Consider the following 12,259-nt stretch of genomic DNA (forward strand, 5'->3'; position numbering starts at 1 on the left):
ATGCTGAGTGTTTCCAAAACACTCAACGCTTCAGTAGAGGAAAATGACGTTCTAGTTTGGTTGAGAGCCATAAATGTATAGAAATTAATGCATTTCCAAACAAAGAAGTATTCGTTTGGAGGTGGTATCCATCTTTAGAGCGCAATGAGCTGTGTTGGAGGTTTTTTATACATTGTGGAAACAGTCTTGAAGCCTTGTCTGATTGGTCATACCATTTGTGGAAAATCATATTGTGCGACGAGGCATGCAGTCATGCACATTTACACCCTTGTGCAGTTACACTCAGACGTACATACAGATATATCAGTCAATAGACCCGCTCACATGTCTGCACTTACAAACACATACTCCCTGTTTGAGTGCCGGCTGTGTGGCTATTGCCTGGGCTGTGCCTCCATGCCAAACTATGCCACATACCAGTGTCCATGGCAACCCTTCTGCCAAGAACGTCAATCGGCCGTCATGCGAACCAGACTGACTGGAAGGAGTGTCAGAAGGAGCAGGCAACAGAGGGAGCGGAAAAAAAAAATCAATGGAAAATGAGAGTGCTTGATTCTTCTTTTTTTTTTTTTTTTTTTTTTTTGCATGGGTGGTAATTTTTGTGTACTTTGTCTAGGCACGTCAGGAAAGGGCTTTGCTTCAAGAGTGTGGAAAATATTTGAGAGAGAATTCATATTGTAATTGATAGGCTTTTTTGTATTGCATTCTACCACAATTAGCCTAGACTTTGTTTGTTTTACCATAATGAGTGACGTCCTAATATAATTGTTTTGGAAAACGAGAACGAGTACTGATACTTCATTTTCGGAACTAGCCAAACCTATATAATTTTTTTAAAAGGACTTTTTTTAAAAGCTAAAATGAGATAATGATGCCAAAATAATTCTAATAAAGCATTAATACTAAGCATACTACTTAGCATACTATGTATTTTTTCTTCTAAACAAATTACGTCCCTGAATTAAGCTAGAAATTGAAACAAGTACAGCTGTCACTTGCACATTAAAGAAGAGTTTTGATTGCAACCATCATTTCCAGTACAAGTTCTGTTTAATTATATTGCTGGTCATGCACCAGATCAGCCTGAATGTAGCCTTATATTGTGTAATAGAGAACCTTTTTTCTGATTCGAAATTATGATGTGAATTTTGCTCACATTTTTCTGAAAAACTAAATTTTCCTTCATACTTTGTCATTAAAATGTTGTTACTGTATATCGAATCATGATTATATTGAATCATGAACCTCAGATCATACATCGAAATGAATTGTAAAATGACGTTTTTTTATTATATTGTTTATATATATATATATATATATCCCCTTTTCTCCCCAATTTGGAATGCCCAATTCCCAATGCGCTCTTAAGTCCTCGTGACGGCGTAGTGACTCACCTCAATCCGGGTGGCGGAGGACGAATCTCAGTTGCCTCCGCGTCTGAGACCGTCAATCCGCGCATCTTATCACGTAGCTTGTTGAACGCGTTACCATGGAGACATAGCGCGTGTGGAGGCCCACACTATTCTCCGTGGCATCCATGCACAACTTGCCACGCGCCACACCGAGAGTGAGAACCACACATTATAGCGAGCCAATATAACCGGGCCAATTTGGTTGCTTAGGAGACTTGGTTGGAGTCACTCAGCACACCTTGTATTTGAACACGCAACTCCAGGGGTGGTAGTCAGCGTCAATACTCACTGAGCTACCCAGGCCCCCGTAAAACAACATTGATAAATGAACCCCATCCCTACTTTTTGGGAATACAAACTTTTTTTTTTAAGTGAGAAAATAAGAAAATATTGAAAAGCATATTCATGTTTGATTTCAGTGTGATAAAATAGCTAAATAACCTTTTATGTGTAAAGTTAAATCCAATTGTACAAGTTCGTTGCCACGATGATGTAATGCCAACAAACTCTAAAACCACTGTAAAAATTACGATTTGAACAACTTTACAGCTCAAATAATACATGAGTTTTAACAGAAGAATTAGTGGAAGTGCTTTATAAAATCATAAGCTTCTCAATGGGCCACATTCATTTCCATTGTAAGTGCCTCACTGTAACCTTGATTTTTGCTTTAAGAAGAAAATGAAGAAAGAGGCGAAATTAAAGTGCACATATTATGGTTTTTAAACGTGCCTAATTTTGTTTTAAAGGTCTCATACAATAGATTTACATGTATCCAAGTTAAAAAAAACACGTTAATTTGCTCATAATGTAAATTGCAACATTACCTTTTTTACCAAAACTACTCATTCAATGATCTGTTCTAAAGGATTCATTCTAAACTCCTCTTTCAGAGAGCCTACTCTGCTCTGATTGGTCAGATGGTCTACCGCTTAACAGCGCGTGCCGGAAAGGAAACGGCCACTACCATATCCGAGTTTCAGCTCCGTCTGAAAAATGTCTGTTTTACCTTACCAATTTGAGCACGAGTCCGACAGTGTTGCATCGGAAGATAAACCCGAACCACCATCGCGACGAGAACAGGACGTTTCTCAGTGGTAAGTTTATATGTAGTTTGACAATAACGTGACAATAACGTGAGTTAGCCAGTTAACAGAGGCTAACAGCGAACAGGCTAACAGCGTGCACTGGCTGTATATGTAAACAGACCAGAGGCGGGTTTTTTGTTACCAAACTATGTAGGTTCGTACAGGAAGTAAGTCTGGAATTACTAATGACTCGTTTCAGGTGTTCAGAAACGGTTCTTTTGGGTGTCAATAACTCCATATTTCGTGCACTTTGATTTTTTGAAACTTTGCAGACTTTTTTACATTCACAAACAGCTATATAACACACTACATGAAAGGTAATATTTGAAAAGCCATAATAGGTGCTGTTTAATTTGTGCTAACCAACAATATGCCACAAATGCTGCATTGAGCTTAACGTGTATTGAACCCATGATATTTCTTTAAGAAAAGTGTTACTTATCATGAATCTGGCCTCAGAATATAATAGACACTTGAGGGTGTGCTCTTGACTTGTGCCTGTAAGCAACTAACCAGCAATTTACTTACAACTTTTTAGCAACTTGCTAACAATCACTCAGAACACCTTATTAAGTAACAGCAACGCTCCGGCAACCACTCAAAACACCCTTGCATTATGGTGGTGTCTTTTGCATGGGCAAGCACCGACTCACAGTTTCGGCCATTTTGATCCTCTTGCGGAGTCTCCAAAGAATGGTGAAACCGTTCAGCCTAGTTAATGTTCTTAAGATTGTGTGGTTTATAGAATGTGAAAAGCTTCTTACTGGCACAGCTGTAAATGTGCATGCTTTCTGGGTTAGGAACAGAAAGGAAAGGATTACCCACCCTTGTGGTGTTAAGTCTTAGACGCTTCCACCCACAAAAAGGTAAATTTAAATGGAGGCACATCAGTTTTCTTTAAAGAAATGGCGGAAGATGCCAAAAGGGAGTCTTATAAATTACACATACAAACAAAACACACCCAATATCTTACTGCATAACACATCTAAATGGGTGAATCTCATGAATCCTGTCAGAAACATGTCCAGACCATTATGCATTACTGTAATGTGATAGATGTGAAAAGATATTTAAATTCTAAACGTATTATAGTTGTATAAAGTATGTTGTTACTACCTTTATTATAGTGTATTACAGTAAAACAAAATCACTATTACAGTAACAAAAATCTACTGAGATTTATAATTGCAAAAAATAAATAATAATAAATTGTTTGGATGCTTTACAGTAATGAGAATTGGGGGGGGAGTGTACTTAATTTGTCAATAATCTTAAAGGGATGGTTCATCCAAAAATGAAAATTATCATAATTTATTTGCCTATATTTTTGGTGTGAACTGTTACTTTAATAGTCTCAAAATGGACATAATTTTCTTAATGCAAAATAGAAAAAAATATTTTTGTCTTTTAATTTGTGATTGAAATATGACTCTGACATGTTCTTGACAGGTTTCAAAAGATTGAACTGACAGTAGGCCAGTGTCAGAAATTCAAGTTTACATGTTTGACCCTGGATTTGATTTTCAGGGGCATTTCATACTTTTATGAAGGATTTTGTTTTTCTAAACATTTAAAACAACATTTCAAACTGGCTTATTGGTTTGTCAAATAGTTAATTTAATCAGTTCATTAATACAGATTGTCAAGATCTATACCTCTTACTCCACATCGTTAATAAGTCATGACGTTGATTTAAATCAACTCGTATTAATGCTATAATATGGATAAAGAGGACTATATCAGGAACTATATCAGGAACTATATCAGGCCGGTTGCATAAACATAGCCATTAACTTAAGACTTCTTCTAGCTGAAGATGCCATAGAAAGCCTGTTGCATAAAACAAGCTCACGGTTGTCTTTAGGAATGGTGCGTTCACATACAACGTGAAGAAAATTTTCGCCTCGCATTGCTTGCTCGAGTTAGACCGCTGGATTATAAATTTGTGTTTAAACTCGCGTTCGCGCGAGTAACGCGAACCCGCGAGTATTCCCCCTTCTCTTCCAGAAAAGGACAGGAGGAGGGGCTTCTACGACAACTTATCTTTCCACCATCAACCATGGCCGATATCACAACGATTGCTGCTTTGTATCTGTTGTGGAAGTCCCAGATACATCGGAAAACCAAACACCGTCGTGTTTGGGTGCATGATATCATCCGGAAGCGCATACAGCTCGTGAATTTCACTGCCTTCTCCAGGAACTGCGTCTGGATGACTGCCGCTTCGTCCGGTCTCTGTACATGTATGACGTTGTGTCATACAATTCCGGGTGCCCACATACCGCTACAACAATTTTTTCATCCATTTTTCCAGATTTCTTCTGCAACTACATCAGTTTTTTCAGTGACATCCGGACAATCTCAATGCTGATAGGCTTTCGCGACAACGCGTCATGTGAATTTCTTGCTAGAGTTGAAAAATCTCAACTCGCGCGAATACGCGAATGAAGCGATTTCGCGTGTTCGAGTCGCATCATTCACTACATTCGCGCCGCCCGGCGAAGATTTTCTTAAGAAAAAAATAAAAAAGTTCTTAGGGTAAATGATAAGAAGTTCTTAAGAATGTTCCTAAGTGCAATTCTTGAAAAATTCTTAAGTTCTCAAATATTTTCTTAAGAACATCTTAAGAAAGAATAAAAAGACTTTGACACATTGTCTGATCAGCTGGTCGTGGGCTTGCCATGTCACATAGCCAAATTCAATACTTCAACACTGCTAAATTGTAAAGATACATTTATCTATTAACCTTTTTTTTTAAAGTGCGTGAGATGTGTTAGTTTAACGACATTAACCGTAATAGGAGAATTTACTTGCTGTTAACTGTTTGATAACTTTTAATTTGGCATGGAGGGAAAAGAAAGAAACAAAAACTACAAGAGCTGGATGTTCTTGTTGAGGAAATTACTGCAAGGAAAAAGTTCTCCTTGGGAAGCTTGATGATAATATCACGTCGGAAAGTACGAGGCGGGAACAAGGGAAAGGGTGGCGGAGGCCATCTCCGCTGTGCCCAACTCCGATAGTGTTGTGGATGGGTGGTGGAAAAAAAAGTCTCCGCTTACTAATGTTATAATTATTATGTTTCTATGAACTCTAAAGATCAAGGAGAGAGCGTTATATGCAGCACATCCATTAGCATGATTGGTCACCACATTAAGAAGCTTCAAAACAACATTTATTGTTTGAATTTGATGAAAACGTTTACATGGTTTACAAGCTGAAAATAAAAATATAATTAAACACAAAACAGTCAAAAACTTTATTTGGTCTAAAATCACATTTCTACGTAAACAGTCCACTGCGACTTCAGACTCAACATGAAAAATCCAGTAAATTCATTAAACATCTTACCTTTTAGAGTTTAAGACAACTTTGAGGTTATCCTAACTTTAAGATGATATTTAAGAAAACATTTTTTTTTTTCCGAGAATTTGAATGCTTACGTTTTTTCTCAAGAACAATCTTAAGAAAAAGATCTGAACTTTCTTAAGTTTCTTCGGGAATACAAAATATTCATAACTTTTTTTGTAAGTTACAAATTAAGAAGAAAATGGTAGTTAAGAAGAAATTTCTTCTTAAGAACGTTTCGTGAATCTTAAATTAGATCAATCTAAGTTTTTATGCAACTGACTGAAAAAGTTAAGACCAAAATTTTAAGACCAACTAACTATTAAGACTAGTCTCAAAAAGTTGTATGCAACCGGCCCCTGATGTTACAAATAAAAAACAGAAAAATTCATTATGAGGGCATTTTTTGCCCCCACACCTTTAATTTTGGGGGCACTTTTGTCATTTTCTGTGGCCCCCTTAACTTCTGACCCTGCAGTAAACCTTGAACTGCAGTTCAGTTTCATCCATTTCAGCACTTAGAATTTATTTATTTATTGTTTAGACCTCAGCACTGGCAAGTGTTTGGTGTTTTGTGTCTTTCCAGCCGTCGTTCATTTCAAGATGTTCATTTCTTCTGTTCTAAGATGCATGCTTTGCAAGCAGATCCAGCTTATTTATAGACATCTTTATTAGTTGGAGCGTTTGTCTTTTTTCCTCTCCTCTGGTGGACCAAGGGTATCTGGCATTGTCAGAGCATTGTGTAAATTCACTATGAATGTTCAGCCCATCTCCACCCCCCTCCTTCACATTACCATGGCAACAGCCTGTTGCATAACCCCTTACCGCTAAGTCTCGCCAGTCCGTCTCTGTGGAAACCATGTCTCTCTCCTTTTTCTCTTTTCCCTGCTGTCTTGCTACTTCTCTCTCTCTTTCATGGTGGTCAATATTTATTCATTTTTGCCCAAATTCTACACATTTCTTTAGGTGTGGTGTGTGCAACCAGATGCTGTATCTTTACGTTTACCACTTAGTGCATGCATGCAGTTTACAGACGCAGTGCTACAGTCGTTACTTTGATTCATGTTGACAGCAGAGTTCATTTTTACAGTTTTTTTTGTTTTAGTCATAGTTTTTGTCTTTTGTTGACGTCAGTTACATTTTGTTAAAATTGCATAATCCATAGATTTTAGTCCATGTAATTCTGACTGTGTGATTATAGTCTATGAATATAACATTTTAGTTACACCAAAAATTCAATGAATTTCTAAAAATGTATAAACATTTATAAATTCAAACATGCATCAATGTATAAAAGTTTTAGCAAACATAAAAGACTTTTTGTCTTGTCAACAAACATTTTCATCAGTAATTTTGTTAACGAGTTTAAGGGGCTGTTCACACCGAACATGTTTTTGCATCCATCTTTGCTGCTTTTCAATTGATTTCCTATGTAAACATGCACTAGCCTAGATGGATGCTTTTGACCGCTGCTGGTGATGTGGATTTATCTGGTCTGCATCTTTGCTATCCATACCATAAAAAAAGTTGCTTGATGACCATGTTTGTGCTTTGCAAGAGAAAATGGTGCAGATGGTGCATTTATTGGTGCATCTGACACGCATTAAGCGTTAACAATGTTTCAGCAGTAGGGATGGGAATCGTTAGGAATTTAACGATTCTGGTTCCGATTCCTCTTAACCATTCCAGTTCCTTAACGGTTCCAGTAACGATTCCAGTAGTTCTTTTAGTACCTTTTGAGGAAGAATTATTTGAAAATGAGAAACGCATTTCTTATTGGATTTACTCTCCTCTGCAGTCATCCTTTCGCTGTCTGTTTTTAGTTGGAGATTCAAGAGCTGGCTCATAAGAGTCATTTGTTTGTGTGTTTTACACTTTTGACCCAGTAGAGGGCAGCACTGCTGCAGAAATGCGAGTATTTCAGTACGGTGTTCCAAACTCATCGGCGGAAAATTCACGCAGGGGCACCGTTAACGGAACCAAAAGTCATGAAGGTCATCCGATTCCGGTATTTTGTAAAGAATAGAACCGGTTCTCTGTTCCCAACCCTAGTCAGCAGTTTTAGAAGTTGTCCCTCCACTTGATGCAATTTATGGTTTAGTGAAAAAGAGATAGAGGTCTGCACGGGCCTTGAAATGAAACCTGTACCCAAGGCTGTGTGGCCCGACCCTACCTGGCCCGAATGATACCGTCCGATTTTAAGCCCCAACCTGAATCTGAAATCGCTCGCTGTCTTTAGAATTCCTTCTCCTAGCAAATATAGTTCTGTAGGCTGTATTGTTTTTGTAAGCATTGTAGGCAACATTCGTAACTGTATTAAACCAGTAAACCGACACTGTTTTAAGAAGGCATGGTGGCCCCTCAGTATACCAGAGCAGAAGAAATCAAGTGCCGAAGCTTGGTGCAGAACAATCTAGAATTAGTTGTAACAGCAGTCAAATAAAAACAAACTACAATGCAACGAATGAGACAGAACACAGGTGTCTCGACATACGTTTTTGAAACTTAAAGTTCTTTTTTAACTTTACATATGGTGTCTAAAAAATGTGCCGGCCCTGCATGAGACCCTGAAGAAACTGCAAGATGCTGTGCAACTGTCATAGACGTCCTTCCAGCCAATGGAAAAACAGAGCAGACACACATAAAACACATTCTGTGTGGCCCATTTGCTCCTGTCTGTGAGTAAGAGCATTTGCGCGAAACAAGTTAGGTAGGCCTGTTCAATTTTTCATTAAATACAAACCTGGAACGAACCCAAGTTTGAGAAAAAGACCTCTAAGAAAAGATTGCATCTTTTAATTTCTACACATTCATAAACAAAGCGTGAAACTTTTTCGAGTCATGGTTGAAATGAATGTTAGTGTTGATTTGTTAAACTGAAGGCGGCCTGTTTACATCCAGTTTTACACTGTCTGTATCATCATTCGCCTTTCCACATACAGTATATTGCATTTTGTACTGTGTGCTTGGCACCTTTTTTGTGTCAACTAATAAACAATGTTTCTTGTATTCTTGATTTGTGAAATTTGAGAAAGATCAATCCAACAAATCTTTTGCAATTGTGACAAAGATACAGTTAGTGCATTTATTGCGTGAGTTTGGTTACAAAAGCTGTTTGAACGTGTCTTGATAGTCTGATCATGTTTTTTTCCTCTCCTCTTTTGCTTCTCTTTAGCTCAGCGCACGATCGTGATAAGAAAGTGCGTGTGGCAATAAAGAAGATCAGTCCATTCGAGCACCAGACATACTGTCAGCGCACACTCCGCGAGATTAAAATCCTACTCCGCTTCAAGCATGAGAACATCATCAGCATCAACGACATCATCCGCACCCCCACCATCGACCAGATGAAAGATGTGTATCCTTTTAGTGATGGCCTGGGAGAGCGAAAAATTGGCACAAACACACAATGTCTCGAGACTTGTTTGTGCAAGAATTTTTGAACTGCTTTATTAATGACATTAACATCAGTGTTCTGTGGTTGCACATTCTGAATGCAAAATAGATGCCTTTTCACTTGTAGTCTCAGACTTTTGGACCCACTGTATAAGTCCAGACCCCACACGTAGACTCAACTGATGCATCTCTAGCTGTATCTGTTGACCTTCAAGCCCTATAAAAACATTTATTTCAATCAGTAGTTAACTGAGTACTGAATTGGATATGCTAATTTTAAAAAAAGTTTCAATTTCTAAATGTTCATGTACAGACTGAAAATACAGCCTCTGGCAAAAAACACTCTCCTCTTGCACTGTGTAGGCAGAGACTATACAAAATCATCTAGTAAAAAGTTAATTTTAGGACAGAAATCAATAGTCCGTAGGCGTGTAGATAGTGAGAGTAGTTTTGGAAGATGTAAGCAAGCTATTTTTGTGTGGAAACAATAGGTTGATGAATACAATTTTCTTGCTTGTGTTGATGTATTTCCTATTGAAACAGAAGTGGGTGCAGTACCCTGAAATCCTGTCACCCTAGGACAGGGGTCGGTAACCTATGGCACGCGTGCCAGCATTGGCACGTGGAGGGGTAATCACTGGCACGACAGCAATGGCGAGATATGTGTGGACTATTTTATTTATATAAATTCTGCACCTGCATTCCAGTCTACATCTTGATGTAATCCTACCTCATGATCACGCAGCGTGTTTTCATGAGCTGAATGGGAGGTTAAACAAAAAGTTAAAATGTGATGAGACTGCAGTATACCCAACAGACTCATGCAGCGCGTGCAAGCCATTCGCGCATCACGAGCCGGCAGCGCTTCACTTTCGGTTAATCGCACGTGTGCACATGCCCGCTTTGCTTCGGTCAGGCTGCGTGGATGACAGTCTACATTCCGTGTTTCATTTTGTTTCTTTTTGCTTTCAGAACAACATGTAAGGTAATAAGGAAAACACCACTATTAATCCTTGAGGTTTCCAACCCAGCATACAAGTATACCCTCCTTAAACCATAGTCACACTGAAAATTACATTAAAAGAGAAAACATAAACCCACATCGTGGGGTTCAAAAATCTGAGTCTATTTAAAATATAAATTAAACCTGGAAATAAAGTTTTAGGATTTTGCAGGTGCGATTTCACCAAAAAGGGCTAAATAGTCGCCTTGTGATGCGCGAATGGCTTGCACGCGCAGCGCGAGTCTCGTCACACATTAATAGTGTTTAGTCTCCCATTCAGCTGATGAAAACACGCTGCGTGATCATGAGGAAGGATTACATCAAGATGTAGATTGGAATGCAGGTGCGAAAAACGTCATATAAATAAAATAGTCTGCTCCTCTCTCGCTGTTGCTTGCGTGCTAGTGATTTTGAAACATTTTGTATGACATATAACAAATATTTAAGATTCTACACAATTTCGTGATCAGAAATCAAACAAGCAAATTTGTGACATTAACGGTTAAACTCATTTTGTACAAAAGGACAGGTTTTCTTTCATTAAAGCACTTTCGCAAGATGCTCTGTGAAAATTCACGTAAGATTTTTCACATGCAGGTTTTGCACAAAATTTTCACAAACTTTTATGCTAATAATATCATTTTTTGATTTTTTTTTCCCCCCTTTTTCTCCCAATTTGGAATGCCCAATTCCCAATGTGCTTTTAAGTCCTCGTGGTCGCGTAGCGATTCGCCTCAGTCCGGGTGGCGGAGGACGAATCCCAGTTGCCTCCGCGTCTGAGATCGTCATCCCGTGCATCTTATCACGTGGCTTGTTGGGCGCGTTGCCACGGAGACATAGCGTGTGTGGAGGCTTCATGCCATCCACCGCGGCGATCATGCTCAACTCACCACGCGCCCCACCGAGAACGAACCACATTATAGTGACCACGAGGAGTTTACCCCATGTGACTCTACCCTCCCTAGCAACTGGGCCAGTTTGGTTGCTTAGGAGACCTGGCTGGAGTCACTCAGCACGCCCTAGCGAACTAGCGAGCTGCTGGGGTGGTAGCCAGCGTATTTTACCACTGAGCTACCCAGGCCCCCTCATTTGTAATGAAAAATAAATGATTAAAATAGAAAAATGCAAAATAGAAACATTTTCAGAAAATCACATACGTGTGGTCTGCACAGCCATTGACCAGGAAAATAAAAAATGGCACTCCATGCCAAAGGTTGCCAACATCTGCCCTAAGACAATAAAGCAATTTCATTGATTGAAAGAAGTTGTTTTGGGGATAGCTGTATGTCCTACAATTTTGCTTGAAGACTTATGTAGTCTTAATCCTTAAAATATATCAACTAATGTTGTTTAAGCTATATATGATGTATCAAATTATATAACCAAAGAAACAAATGGTCAAATTAAACGTTTCTCTTTGTGTTTCCAGTAGGGCTGTCAATCGAATTAATTACATGATGTGCTGGTTAATCAAATTAATCACACACATAAATATTTACTAAGAAAGGCCTCCAAGTTAAGATAATTATAAATATAATATTAAATAATATAATTCAGATAATTCCAATACGTCATTTACATACAGTATATTGTGGCAGCAGACAAGTTTCAGAAGGCATTTCTACAATATAAAAAAGTGGCTTAAAAGTTAAAATATTGTACATTTTGTTTCAATATCATTGAACATAACCCTATTATTGGCTTACTTCCTTTTTGAGCTATTTTTAATTGTTGGTGTATGTACTCATGGTTCAGATGGACGTTTCCAGAGCGTCTCACTTTGGTTGCATCGTATTTCACTAGTTTTCTATGACTCTAGTCATAAGCGCTGTGTTTTTAGGATGTTGTGTCAAGTTAAATGTAGTTTAAACTTTGAAAAATGCGTCTCGAGATCCCTATATTTGTGCTCATTCCAGCTGCTTTCAAGCCCAAAAGCACGTCTGTGGAAGGCTGTGTTGCCTGTTACTCTCGTTGGTTTGCCCTACTGCCACATTAATATGGTACATCAAGCTTGC

At 38.4% G+C, this 12,259-nt stretch overlaps 1 protein-coding gene across 2 annotated transcripts in view; it reads left to right on the forward strand.

Annotated features, from left to right (window-relative positions):
• Positions 1–12,259, forward strand: part of LOC127439682 (mitogen-activated protein kinase 1) — a 54,010-nt gene that overhangs the window by 17,171 nt on the left and 24,580 nt on the right. For both annotated transcript variants that reach the window (XR_007897008.1, XM_051695929.1), the window contains exon 2: positions 9,021–9,203. Coding sequence is in view for 1 of the 2 variants with exons in the window: in XM_051695929.1 (XP_051551889.1) it covers positions 9,021–9,203 (183 nt within the window). In the remaining variant the exon portion in view is untranslated. The remainder of the gene's footprint in view (positions 1–9,020; positions 9,204–12,259) is intronic.

Source organism: Myxocyprinus asiaticus, chromosome 4, assembly GCF_019703515.2.
Source record: "Myxocyprinus asiaticus isolate MX2 ecotype Aquarium Trade chromosome 4, UBuf_Myxa_2, whole genome shotgun sequence".
Classification (NCBI taxonomy): Eukaryota; Metazoa; Chordata; class Actinopteri; order Cypriniformes; family Catostomidae; genus Myxocyprinus; species Myxocyprinus asiaticus.